Source organism: Falco rusticolus, chromosome 1 (genome assembly GCF_015220075.1).
Source record: "Falco rusticolus isolate bFalRus1 chromosome 1, bFalRus1.pri, whole genome shotgun sequence".
Lineage (NCBI taxonomy): Eukaryota > Metazoa > Chordata > Aves > Falconiformes > Falconidae > Falco > Falco rusticolus.
The window spans coordinates 5,531,156-5,545,895 of record NC_051187.1 but is presented as its reverse complement, the minus strand read 5'-3'; the positions used below and the strand labels follow the sequence as shown (position 1 = coordinate 5,545,895).

General features: G+C 38.7%; 1 protein-coding gene across 6 annotated transcripts in view; it reads right to left on the bottom strand.

Moving 5' to 3' along the window:
- Nucleotides 1-1,309: 1,309 nt before the first annotated feature.
- Nucleotides 1,310-14,740, bottom strand: part of MMD (monocyte to macrophage differentiation associated) — a 44,187-nt gene continuing 30,756 nt past the window's right edge. For all 6 annotated transcript variants that reach the window (XM_037406434.1, XM_037406443.1, XM_037406455.1 and 3 more), the window contains 6 exons: nt 13,046-13,127; nt 7,176-7,336; nt 6,265-6,339; nt 5,780-5,881; nt 4,891-4,960; nt 1,310-3,582 (listed from right to left, as the gene is read on the bottom strand). In XM_037406434.1, coding sequence (XP_037262331.1) covers nt 3,382-3,582; nt 4,891-4,960; nt 5,780-5,881; nt 6,265-6,339; nt 7,176-7,336; nt 13,046-13,127 — 691 coding nt within the window. In that variant the 3' untranslated portion in view covers nt 1,310-3,381. The remainder of the gene's footprint in view (nt 3,583-4,890; nt 4,961-5,779; nt 5,882-6,264; nt 6,340-7,175; nt 7,337-13,045; nt 13,128-14,740) is intronic.

The window sequence follows — 14,740 nt, the reverse complement described above, 5'->3', positions numbered from 1 at the left end:
ACCAGAACACTGTGAGCGTGACGCAGGCTTGGCGCTTCCAGTCGGGGGAAAAAAACCAATAAATCAGAACAAAGCTGTGCTAAATGATGTTAAACGGAACCACCTTGTCTGTCTGCTAACACCGACACAGAATTTCGTTTTTAGAATTCTGGAAAAGCACCATAACCAACTGTTTCAAAGAGCCTGAAGCGTCCGTTTTCTACACTGTAATTCAAATAGATACAGCAAAAACCATGTTCAGACACTCAAACCTCCTTTGAAAGGACTTCATTGCTTACCTAGAACTGGAAGAGTATAATACAATATCTTAACACAATCACAATTAAGAGGGATGTGGGGAAGACATAATTAGAAAAGCAGCCCAATTTTATCACTGCTTTTGGTAGCAGAAATAAACACAAATAGTTTATCTGTGCATTCCTTGTTGCTGTTGAATTATAAAAACCCAATACAATTCGAAGAAGTGCACTCTAGAATAAATCCTTAAATGAATCCCTGCAGATAACAGAATTATTTTTCAGATGCAAACAAAATTGTATTGAAAAAATAGAACCTAGAAGTGATAAGACCAGAGGTGTCCAGTATTCAAAGTACTCGTTGCATCCTAGACATCCTCTGGATCTGCAAAACTAGGACGCACGTTATCACCGCTTCATTTAGACTCAGTGTATTTGTTGCGCTTCTAAAACCTAGAGGCACGGAAAACAGAGAAAAGCAGGTGCTTTTAAAAACATTTTGCTTCAGGAAGGCAAAGAAATTACATCTCTGCTACTGCAGCAAACCTTACCGGGAAAAGCACTGTTACTCCTGGGAGGAACCAGCCTGGAGAGCTGTAATTAGACAGGGGAGCAGGGGGGTAAAAAAAAAAAAAAAAAAAAGAAACAAAGGAAAAAGCTAATTGACATACTTGTTTTCCAGACAGAAATGCATTTTTAGTTCAGCTTGTCTGTATTTTATGCAATGATACCCCTATAGGGATAGGAGAAAAAAAAATTTAGTGTTATAAAACTGAAAAAAATTCAAAAGCCAGTATATACTACGACAATTGATCCAGAACAGCAAAAGGGAGCATAGTAAGTTCCCCAAATTCATCAAGATTTGGGCATAAATCTACTTTTTTTCCACAGCACAAACTGAGTAACTTGCATCGTGTTCTTTCCTACTGTTTTCGTTTTAAAGAGTTGACCGAGCAAGCACAAGGGTCCTTGGGTTCAACTCGATCTCTTGTGTCAGGAGCGCCAACAGTGTGAAGTCTCTCACTTTCCTGCGTAAGTGTTGGAGGGGAAAACACCAAACACTACGAATACAATGGTTTCCAAATTGCACAAAATGTTTATTGTTAGTCTAGTACATTCAATATCATATTGACTAGAATACAGTAATTCAAAATATTTTTGGCGAATTGAAATTTTTTAAAAACCATTTCAAACACTCCAAAAAGCAATGCCATGAAAAATTAACTTAAAATTAAAACATATTCAAGCAATAGTTTCACTTTTGACTACAGAAAACCTTTACATGTATTTTAGTGGTTTTAACAGTTACTGCATTTAAACAAAATATACGAACTCACAAAAAGTGGAAAATATTAAAATAGACACAATGTTAAAAAAACTGAGGCATCCAGATGTGCAAGACTGTTGTACTAGGAATTACCTGCCCAGCTGTTCCTTTTGTCCTCTCTTGGGGCAGTTAGCTAGTCTGCTGTAGTGGTGCCGTTTCTCCAACCACCTGATAACACCACACAGCAAAATTCTTCAATGCCTTGAATTTAAAGTTTGTCCCTCTTGTAAATTCTGTATACAAATATATATATTCTAAAATACGTAACCCACTGGCAAATCTAGGTGAAATATTAAATGGTACCTTGAAAAACATCCCTATCTTGCTACTTATTGTTTGCAGACAGGCAATATCCAGAACAAAATCTGAAAAAGGCAACACATTTTGGTTTTGTTTTTAAATACTGACATGAAAAACTGAGTAAATCAGAAAAAGGATAAAGTCAATCTTAATATAAGACATTCATTATGGAGTGGGACAGGATACAATTGTTGCACAAACAGTATTACAATGACTCTTCTACTTCTGGTCACTTAACGCACGTGTTCTACAATCATGACTTGCTACCACAAGTTTGGGTTTCCTGTACAGAAGGGCAGCAACACAATCAAGACCAGTCTGACTCTGTCAAGCCCCAGAATGACAAGTGACACCGTATCAGGTTCTTCAGGCTCTCCTCCCTGCAAGGCTGCGCTTGGGAAGAACCAACAACCTCGAATTCAAAGCGGTCAGCAATCGCTCTGCTCCTGCTGCTCCGACCGGGATTTCCCAACAGAACCACCCCAACAAAAGCCGCTGGGAACTGTTCTGGTGGCAGGTTTAAATCCCTTCGAAAATCCAAGCTTAGTATCACAGCACTACTAGGTGTACGCGTACTCTGGAGAAATAAGCGGCGCTCTGGTTTGGACAGGGGGTGTTAGCTGTCCCCTTCCACTGCCAGCTCCGCCAGCCCGCTTTCATCCAGGCTGCTGCCTAGCTGGGCAGCACGGAGCAGAACTGGGAATCTTGAGGAGAAAAATCACATCGCCTACCTCTCTTAAAGCACTTAATTTCCATCACTGATAAAGCCAAATTAAGGTGCTGTTTAAGTGGTACTACAGATGAGCAGAATACTGTCATGTTAAAACTCAGCAGAATCACATTTAGGTTTTAGTCTGTAAAAGTGGTTATTACAATTACACCTGTAATACAACCTTTGGAAGAGGTACAATGTTTGCTTGTCAGTACAGTGTGTGGAATGTAACCATTTCTTGCAAGATTTTGCAACATGAGTAACTGCATAGATGACAGTTGTGTGTTTTCAGTTCAATAAATGTACTTCCCAAGTTTACAAAAAACACAAAAAGTTTCTATAAAAGTCTTATTATACCAAGATAATGGGTGGTAAAAGTAGATTATTTGTCCGATTCATGTTTAATAAATGAGTAGTGGAAAGGCGATAGAAACCAATTTCAAATCAAAAGAGATTTTTGCTATTGCACTGACTTCACCCTTTGAATCACTAATTTAGAAAAATTCACGTAGTTAAAAATTGTAAAACTAAACTAGAATACAAAATTTATTTGTAAACATCAGGTAGCCAGTTCTACTAACATGGAATGGACTCTTGGTACTGCAGTACAGTATCTTGATTATTTACAGCACTTGCCATACGATGGGCAATTGCAGGACACATACAACATCAGTTCACAGTAACTGTGTTCAGAGAACTACCAACGTCAGTGCAGTTTTTCTGTGCAATTGTCCAATTTCCCCGAATTCCTTAGGTCAAATAATACTGTTACAGAGGCCAAGTGCAGATTACTTTGCGTGTATCAATCATAAGTGACGAATTATGTCTGCAGGACTTCTGTAAAGGTACTTCCAAATGGCATAGTAATGAACAGCAGCTGCTGTGGCCACAAAGAGGTGCCAGATGGCATGGGCAAATGGAATGACTCCATCGCTCTTGAAGAACACCACACCCAGACAATATATCAAGCCTCCCCAGGCAACCTCCTGAAGTCCATCGGTGTTGCTCTGTCAATTAACAAGGAAAGATTAGAACTGTGGTATAAAGGAGGGAAAGGTATTTTAGGTACAAAATAGCAAGTGCCTTCCGCCCCAAGAGAAGAAAGCTGGCTGTCGGAACTTCAAGCATCTTGGATTTGACAGACAGACAAGTGAGAAAAATCAGTATATTTATATTATACTTTGTGACTATATAATAATATATTTATAGAATATCTCGCAATAGCACTGTAGAGGTAACAGCAGGATAACTCAAGAATTGAGACAAATTTGATGCTTTGCTTCATGCTCATGAACAGAGCAGACAAACATGCAGAAAAAGAAAACCACAGCACCGTGTGCAAGCGTTGAGTTTAATGCAACTCCCACTGGCTGGATGAAACACCTGGCAAGGTTTTGGCATAGCAGAGCATTCACATGGACAGTTAAGGCATTATCCTCTAGATGTGTCAGATTTGTATCAGCAGCAGACAGGGTTATTCAAAGTATTCAAAACGTGTAACTATAAGTAAACAATAAAGTTTTGAGTTGGACAAGATGGTGTAGATGCTTTACAAATGCACCAAGAAGCTTTTTCTTAATAAAACCCAAAAAACCCAAAAGCACCAGTTGCTGAGAGATCAAGTATCCCAGATATGGTGCGTCAGTTTGATACAGTTCAACTGCTTCTCAGCTTTTAAATTTTCCCCTGCTTCACTAATAAAAAAAGCCTCTAGTAAGAGACAAAATACTCTAGCTTTGTTGCCCCTGAGTAATTTTGAAAGGGGCAAGAGTCAATTTACTTCTCCCATCTTGGTCCAGACCACAGCATTAATTGATTTCCAGAGAGCTCTTACACATACCAAGAGAAAAGACAACGTGCTATCAGAAATCCACTCCGCTGCTATAAAGAAAAAGCTTCTTTCCCAACTTGTAAGTGAATAAGTGGGCATTAAGTTCATAAACAGTAAAATCTAGAAATATTCCTCAACAGGTTAAAGGTACTTCACATCTGTATCATTTTTACTCAAACGGAAGTAATTGAATTGTTACGTCCAACATCCTTTCAGAAGTGAGGGTCTTCAGAAGTGAGGTCCGGGACCTAAGCTCTTTTCATCTGGACCCTGTGGCCCAGATTCAACAAACCAAGGTAGCATTTCATTGACATGTAAATCATAAACCCTAAATATAAATGACTATATTTGGTTCTTCTGCAGAGAACATTTACAATTATGGCGGACTAAAATCTTTTCAGATGAAAGATAGCTGCAGTGGAACTTAAGCTAGTTATAAAAGGAAAGTCTGCATGTTTGTAATGTTAATAGTCACATTCCTTACCATGGATGTCACTACCAGAGCAGGAGAAAATCCCATCGCTAAATAGAAAAAGAGTTCAACGATCTTATACCTAAAAAGGAACAATTTGAGTCATCTAAGGAGGTGTACAAGAGGATGAACATTTCCGTCAATAGTAACAAAATATTTCAGGTTTTATGTTAGCATGGGTCCATTAAACTATTCAAAAAGCTTTCTGTGCAGATAAGTAACCAATGTTTTATAACATAAACAAAGCTAGCCTTTTATCTCTGCATTGTACAGCTGCAGGTAATACCTTGCTCTCTAAATACTGCCTAAATGCATGCATTTGCATTAAGTACTAGTGAGAATAAAACATTGAGACAACTTATTTTCTTATTTAACAAGAACCTCAGTAGCTCATTGCCAAAACAAAAAAGTTGGTTCTTGCTTGCTCCCTGAGGATATGAAAGCAGGCTCAAGAATTCATATCTGAAACTCAGGGACTTGCACTCCAAAACAAAACCAAGAAGGTAGCAGGAGTCAATATGCATCGGTATCTATAAACAATATAATGTTGCAATATTGTATTATTACCTAACGCTACATAAATCAGGGGCATAAGAAACTCATAATTTCAACTGCTTTCTTACCCTACCCACTCTCACCCCTGCTTTGTTGTAGCAAAAGTTAAAATTTTAGAAGTGGATACTTCCCTCCCAGTCCTTTAAGAGAAGACAATAATATAGCCTAAAGACATGTTATTACAGGGCAAATATAATTATCTTCTGACAAGACCTAAGTCTGCATCACTCTCATCATGTATTTCCACTTTTCAATGTGTGAAAGGCTGGATAAGAACCCTCAGAAAGCAAGAAAGCCCACACCTTTTAATTTCAGTTTAAAGTTAAATGCAAATAATAATTCTTACTTTTCATGGTAGAGAAACACATAAATGGTTCCTCCAGCAGCCATCAGCCAGATAAACCAACGCATGTGAGATGCCAGAGGTCCGAGCTCACGTAGATTTAACCTGGAGGTACAAAGATTTAAACAGACAAAAGTCACAAATGAATGGACCAAACCGACACAAGACTAGTAGGGTTTGATAAAAATAAATATTTAGAGCTGTAAAGTTAGGCATGATGCAGGGAGAAGACACTTGGGACATTCTATATCCAGACAGGTAGAAAGTGCGTTTGCATTGATGTAAGGGAGGCATAAACTGGGGTATGTGGAATATAAACTCCATCCTGCTGTTTTCTAACATTACTTTCAGCAAATCCCAGGGGATTACGTTGTGATGCATTTTGCAATGCATTTAAGAAGACACCTATAGATTTTGGAAAGTCACAATGATAAAACATTTACATTGGAAAAAGCTTTAGTTTTGAAACTGCACTTCAGATTTCTTACCACGGTGCGTATGATGCTGCAATAAAGACATAGATCATCATTCTGTCACACATGTGAAAGCAATGCTCCATTGTCCTAGTAAGAGAGAGAAGAAGTCACCAAGACAGATTTTGGAAAGGTTTTTTTATCATTTCAGTTTCCTGACACACTTTGGGATTACTTTGGGGAAATACCATCAGCTCCATAACCTCTTAAAACCATCTGGAAGACTGTCCAGCTGACTTTAGCTTCAGGAAGTCACACGCAAGACACGCAGGAGATGAGCACTCCTCCGCTCCTCTCCCCTTCTCTCCCCCTGCATCCTGCTCTCCAGCAAGCAGGCTGAAAGCTGTCACCTTAACTCTGCCTCATCCAAAACCCGTTACCATTCAGCGACTACTAGTACAATTCAGTTTATGGCCCAGAATTATAGACGGGTCATAATGGGACCAAAAAGTAAAATAAAATTTAAAAATAACAAATCAAATCGCATCTTAGTTCTGCTATTGCTGCCTTGCTCCCAAGGAGGCTTTCTGCTAGTTAGCTGTGTGTCGTATTTTAATTCCCTTGGCAAACTCCATGTTCCCTAAAATATCTGAGCACACCATAGTCCCAGACAATGTTCTGACTTCTGCAGTGGGATTATAGCCACTATGCAGTTAGATTGTGTTTTTCCCATTTCATCTTATGGATTAAGAGACACTAGGGCCTAGAAAAACACATATTTTCTTTGTGAAAAAGCAGCAGACATTAGAGTTCATTTGTATTCTGAGCCTGGCTCACTATTTCTTCCAACAGAATCAAGAGTGTTTTCTTCGTGATTCAGTACAAGGTACCACTCCAACCTTCTGTAAAATTATGTTTTTGACCAAGAAACACAATGGAAAAACATCACAGAACATGAAAATAAAACATACATCTTATAGCAATACCTTAAGTGACTCTTTTTCCAAGAAACGATATGAAATACTGTGGAGACAATGAAGAGGGCGCAGAGCCCCATGCCATACATCCATGCTGTTATCTTTTCCCATCGATCATCAGACAGCCGGTGGAGAAGGGCACTACCCACGATCGCGGGAACAATAAGGAACTAAGAAAACAAAAGGCCACTGTTAAGTCTTCCCTGGCAGCCAGCGTAGTACCATCCACAGCACCGCACCAGTGGGGCAGATAAAGTTCCCTTCCAGGCCCTATGCTGTGCCTTAAGATATTAATTTGTTCACGTGAACTGTAAATAAGTTTCACAGGTTAAATTCTCGGTAGTTTAACCCAAGCCTCACATGATAAAACAACAAAGCTAGGAACAAATAATGTTTAAACAAAACTGGCAACTCTGCTTTGCATTACAGGTTTGATAGCTGGGACTATCTAGCTGGGCCAGCCTGCACTGCCCGCGCCCTTTCCCTACCTACAGACTGGAAGAAACTGGGGCTCTGATCACAATTATAGTGCAGAAGATGCAGAGTATACCAAATGAATCTGAGAAGTAGTTAGTTAATCCAGAGATTTAAAAAAAAAAAAAAAAGTGGCTTTTACTTTAGGCTTTTGAAGTACATCAACTGTAGCTCCATTCCTTCCTTTTTTTAGCTACATTTCCTTCCTTTTTGCAAAATTTAGTACATTTATGCCAAAAGCTGCAAAGTCATGGAAATGAAAAGTATGGTATTCCTATATCCACAGCATTTGGACAGAGGTGAAAACACTTTCCAGGTCTTGTAACGAGCCTAGGGAAGTTGACCTCATGCACTCTGAGGCCAAAAATAGCCTGCCAGCCTGGCTTCTCATTTATCACAAACCATAAATTTCCATACACATATCCCGGACAGCCCCCACGTTCAAGAAAGGTTCAAGTGTTTCACTCCTCAGGAGACCAGTCACGCCTGTTTTCCACATATGACATGCAGTTCAAAGTGCAGCTGAAGCCCTTGAGACAGCAAGGAACTGATGAGATGTGGCAGTTGGGTCATTCAGTTTTTCCAGGGACAGGAAGATACTGATCTCCAGAAACCGTTTTTCAGCAGTTTCTTTAAGCTGTGCAGACATGCTGTACCCACGGTCATCAGTTTCCTTCCCAATTTCTAGTGCAAATTTCAGTTTTGACTAAACTTGACAGAGAACTAAAAGGTTTCAGAGATTATGTACCCACAAGTATCATCAACCCAAGTGCTAGGTAAAATAGCAAATCCCTGCAAATCCCCTGCTCAAAGCCTGAGCATGAACTGCTCAGAGATTCTGCCTGGAGCTCTGATTGATACCATTTTATAGGTAGGAAGACCTCTCTGGAAACTAGATTTAGATATTACACTGAACAACTTGTCTTTCCTACACAGATATCCCAGCCTTTTACCAGTCTACTAAAGTATTTCACAAATTAAGCTATGATACGTAATACTCAAACGGGCCAACACAAGAGTTTCATACCAATCACTTTTCCCAGTAGTTATTGTATGTGAAGTTATAGGGTTAAATTAAACAAACAATTTTCTTATCACCTCTTTCTTTGTACCTTCAGAATGAAGAATACAGCCATGACTGAGCACATGAATGAAGACCTGAATTCATTGCTTTTCTGCCTTGTCAAGGCTCTGAAGAACAATCCTAATTCTCACAGGGAAGAGCGCTATACTACCATGAGAAGGATTTACTGTGTTTTCCAAGTATTCTATTCGGGAACACTTTCCCTCTGTGCCTGATATGCTTCGTGGGAACAGTTAGACTAAACAAGAGATGTTTTATTACTATTTCTGACCAAAAATAGCTAAAGACAAAATCCAGAAATGATACCCTGCTGTTCCAGCCAACTGGATAAAAGTTCTTTAGCTACTAATGCCATAACAGATAACATACCATACAAAAGACTTCATTATATCTAAGCTCCATCTTACAAAAGAAATATAACACTGTAGTCAACAAAACTAGGCAGATTTTCCCATGTTCATTTGAAAACAATCTCTAGCCCAAAAACTGTGTTTTAATCTTCAGAATGGAGAAGCAATCAACTAGTCCTTTAAAAGGAGGGCTGTTTAGCAAAAAATTAGTCAAAGAATCAGAACTAATAGAATGAGTGTGATTGTGCCATGTCAGTTTACAGCAATGACATAGCATTTCTAACTTGCCAGCATTCCTAGCAAAAAAGCTAGCTAGGAGTCACAAAAAGCTTTGCTTATTTCATCATGAAGCACTACTCTTCCCAACAGATATCATCAAACCCAGCAACTTAATGTACTGTGAACAAACCCAGAACCATGATATTCCATCTTACTAATTGTAGCACCTTCATTAATAGTTGCTAAATCAGAAATGGGGCTGAGAGAGATCTACAGAACAAGAGAGCAGGCAACTTAGTTTCACTAAGTTTTCTAGAAAAATGCCAGAACAAAATTAGAGCATGAAGTTACAAAACCCTCTGCGATAAGGAGGAAGACAAAAGATAAAAATCTATTTATTTACAGTTATAGGCAGGAATCTTTAAGAAAAGACATGGGCACAACCCTTGTGTGATGTATTTTGGGAAACAATGCCTACAGTCACAAACAGTGGCCACTGCAAAAGCCTTAAGGCACAAAGATGCATGCTGAAACAACTTATCTGCCACACTTCAGGGAAATTGTACTCTCTGGTTACTAACTTATGGCAAATCATCTGCTATCTTCTATCTATCTAAGGTTGCTTAGGATACTGGTACGTTGGTCAGTATTTTATCTGTGTTCTTCCCATATTTCTGCAGACAATCTCTCCTGCAGAGAGGTTAAAAAAATCTGTTAAAAATTTTGCTTTTGTATGTAACATTCACGCCAAGTTACATTATTTTCTTTGTACGCAAGGCTACGCACGTCATATAGTCGGCAACAATGGCTTTTGATGCACAAGCCGCTGTAGCAAAGCATGGCGTTATTGTTCCAATTTCACGTGCCTTTCATCGAGAGGGAAACACTGACAGCATGAAGATGGTCCCAACACTTCCTCTTTGGAAAGGAGGACAATGGAAAGATCAACAAATCAGCCAAAATTGCATGTGACACTTAGAGGGAACCAGGAAGGGCCGTGTCCAACCTCCAGCTTGCCTGCTCCAGGAGCGCAGTCCTGAAGCCAAGTACGGTGCCTCCCTGCTCACCAGTTTTTTCAAGGAAGGAGACGAGCGCTGTGCAGTGGGAAGCTTACTGGGAACATCGGTTGTGCAACCCAGAGCGCAGAGGAACTGCTAATATCAGCCAGGTGGAACAGAGACATTTTCATCTTAAGAGCCCTTCTGAAATTTTGATGACCCCTACTTCCATGCTCAAACAGCCTGCTAAATGCTCCAAGCCTCATTTTTTAAATATTTATACCTCTCTCTTTTTTTTCCATGCACTGCACAAACCATGACTGGAACAGAGAGACTATAACTTATTTTAAGAACAGTTCCTCCTTTTAAGCCAGTTGGAAGAAACTTTTAGAGCAGTACAAAGCAAGCCGTGTCTAAATTCTGAGGGTTTCATACAACACAGTATCTTTTCTCTGATAAGCCTTACGTACATCAGAAGTTTCATGATGAAAGAGCCATCCCTCCCCTTAGATTTAGCTTACCTCACAAGTTAAATTCTTACAACTCCTCCTTCTCTCATATACTGTTTCCTTCCTGTTCTTCTAAACACAGAGAGCAGTCTTTTCTGTCCCTGTATTCAACTTTTTAGCTGCCCTTCCTAACTCCTAGTGTCTAAGGACAAGTCAGTGCTTCATTTAAAGCTAAAAAAAAACCCAAGACATTTTAAATAGCCTTACTAGTTATAAATTTGAAAATACCTTACTATGGTACACAAAGTTACCTTCAAAGTACTGCAACAAAAAGCTACACATGGGATTCTGTATCTCCAGTTATTGCTGGGTTTAGGGTTTTGTTTTTTCTTTTTTTTTTTTCCTTTTAAATACCTGCCTAAACTGACTACTGCATATTTTTAAGTCAAAAAACAGATGGGATACCTACAGCAGAGTACAGCCACGCTCGTAAAATTCAAGTTGACTGCTTCCTGAATTATGAATAAAGCTTTGGAAAAAATGCATGGAGAACCATTGCTAAACTCTGTTTTGTAGAAATTATATCAATGTCTAATTGAAAACTCATACTGTAATCAAGTGGCAAAGACTCAACCACTCGACCATCTACCATTTAGTAAAATGGTCTGTAACACACAGAAGCAAGTGCGTCCCCCCAGCTGCTTCTGTATAATCCACTCTGCTTTCCCAGATCAGATTTCTATTTCAAGGCTTTAAAGTTTAATAAAAAAATATTTATTGCATACAATTTTATTTAATAAGTAACAATCCCTCTTTTATACTACACTTTATTTTCTTCCAAAGGGTATGTTAATATTGTATATCTCCAAGCTGTTAACAGTTCATGATAGGTTTTAGCACGTAGCTTGACTGTTCTGAAAGTAATAAGAGAGCTTCCCCAGAACCTGTAGAACACCACAAAATACTGATATGACATCCTGGCTGTAACCCACTGCTAACAGGCAGGAATCAGACATGCCTGTTTTTCAATTAGATGAATGCTAGAACTGCTAAGGAGTACAGCAACTTCTGCCAGATATTTTGAAATCTAACTTTTTGGCCAGAGTAAATAAGATTTGTACAAGGATTATGAGATAAACTACATATTTGTGCTAACTAACAGCATGTTGCTTCATTCTCTAGACAAATAAGCATATATTTACATAATGCTGTACATGAGAGCCTTGACTTAAAAACACATAAACTTCAGTTAGCTTTTCTATATGTAAACCTAGGTGATTCTGTTTTTACCAGCAACAATGAGCTGTATGTTGGTTATTTATAAAATATACACAAAGGATCCTTAAGAACAGAGCTCCTTCTAAAACTGAAGAGTCCCATGCGCTACCCTGAGCATTCGTATCTGTAGCTTACTTGGAAACACTGGAGATAAGAGACTGAGGACAAAGTCAAACATACTTCAGATGTTTGGAGTTAAACAAGGGATTGAGGAAAAGCACAAGCTGATACTATAAAAGGGCAAATGCTATCTTAAAAAACACACACACATATTTTTAAGTCCTTTTCAAAGTGCCAGACAGCAAATTAAACTTCCCAATCACTACGAGAGAGAGAGAGAGAGAAGGGACTGCTTGCTTTATTTTGTATATATCATATATTCAAATCTAGTACAGGGCCTTACATTATGAAAATAAGGACAGACTAGGATTTTTAGTACGGCTGTCAGCATCGTTAGTGCATCTTTCAAAATAGCAGATTTGTCAAAGAATCAATTTGTAGATATAAAGTATCAGAACTAAGTCATTCCAGCTCTTCTAGCTGATACCCACATGATGGTCTTATGAAGCCTTCCACTTCTAACAGGAATAAATCTTTCCTATACTTGCAGTATACAATTTGCAAAATATTACGTCAGCATAGCACTGGGAAATCTGCCTTGCAAGGCTGACTAGTATAGGCCTACTTTCACTTTACCGTAGTCATCCTTTGACTGGGACAGAAGAAAACCATCTAGTTGAAGACATGTAACTTAAACTTAGGTGAAAAGGAATCTTAAGAAGCGTCTGGAGCTCCTAGAGATCCAGAACCGGGACTAGTGATTACCAACTATCTAATTAATGTTACATTTTCTAGCCTGTTATAGCTGAAGCTTATACACCAAAACCCACAGAGGCTTCAAATACGAATACGCTTGGGCAAAGGTAAGCACTGAGCCATCCAAACCCACAAAAATTTACTGAAGCATTTGGTTCGAGGGGGGGGAGGGGGGGGGCGGGGAAGAAAAAAGAAAAAAAGAAGTACTTACTGCATGTGTGTAACAGTTAGCAGCATGCTCATAGCAAGTGGGTTTGTAGCGGCTGTTTGCTGGAGCTGGGTGGTTCATGAACCTGTAGAACAATTAAGAGATATTTTTAGGAAAGTTAACAAACCATCTCTTTTGGGTGTCACAAAGGAGTACCTCCAGCCTAGTAGTATGAAAAATTATAAGTACAGACATGTTAAAAGTAACTGTTAATTAAATTTTAAGTCCTCCCATATAAGGTCTCGTAACAGAAACATGTTAGATAAAACTCTGTGACTGTCTGTCACAGTGGATGGTTATCTTTAACCAAGACTCTGCACATAGAAGTCAGACTGCCTCTTTTCCGACAGCTTGGTTGGATGAAGAATGAACTATTTCCTATTTAAGTTACCTAATACGGACACAAATTACTCCAGAAATATGGACTTCATCATAGCTGCCAAGGTTACTCTTCTTTTAAGAAGTTCTTGAAACTATAGCAATATTCCAGTTCTATAACACCTTGGAATAAACCAACTTGAACGTTGGCTTTTCAGTTCCTATAGCGAGCAATATTTGTGTTTGAAGCATTAGGTGGCTCAGTTTTTCTTTGAGGCTAATCCTATCTTCTGTCTGTACCTAAGACCCAAGCTACACAGGGATGAAAGGAGACTCTAACGGTTCACTCCAAAGCAGCAAAGTTTCAAGAAGCTTTACATAGACATTCTGCCTTTTCCTCCAAGAATTTTCAAACACTACCTAACAAACAATCACAACAAACAGTCTTTTCAAGCCAAGTGAAATATAATAAAAAAATCTGAGAAAGTTTTGGAATAACCTGCCAGTACTAATGTTGCTTTTAAAATTTCTAAAAAAACCAAACACTGGAGTTGTTTCTGTGAAACCTCACAAATTCAAATCTGTGTATAAAATCCTCTGAAAGACAGCACATTATTTGTATGTAACCAGACAGTCATGAACTACTCCAGCTACAGTACCATGTATGTTATCCCAGCACAGCCTACTATCATTCAAAAGCAATTCTCTTTCACTAATAAACTCCAGTTTACTCCAGACTATTATAAAACTATGCATTGACCGTTAGTCAGGTATCCAACAAGCCAGGAACAGCTTCACAACAAATACAGAACATGTCTGTATGTTTCAGAACCGAGAGCAGCTTTGTTGGCTAGATTTACATAAAGGGCTTGTTAGACAAACTGTGGTCCTCTCCCATGTCCCTCCTGGTTTAAGTCAAAATCAGTCCTATTTTTACGACATCCATAAAATACTGGGTGATCTCAAAGCAGGGAAAACCAACCAACAAAACCCTACCAGAAGCTCATAGCCTGAGTAAGCAGTTCCAGATTTCTGGGATACAAGACACTTGGCTCTCCTGACTGATTTATTAAATGATTTATAAACAATTTTTTTTCTAACCTCATATTTGAGGATGTAACAACAATGATAAAACAGTGTCATGACCTCTCTCCAAATTGTGGCAGTTTCAAAAAACAGTTTCAACTGTTAGTGATACACAGGACAAGAACAACGTGAACATCATTCACAGACACCAAGTATAAATGGTTGTTAGCAAATTAGTAACTCCACAGGAGTTAATATATTGTTAAAAAATGGCAATTCTTTTGTCAGTGACAAATGACTCCTTGCTCTCATCTCCAAGAGCTTAACGACACTGTAGTCATATACACGGGCTCA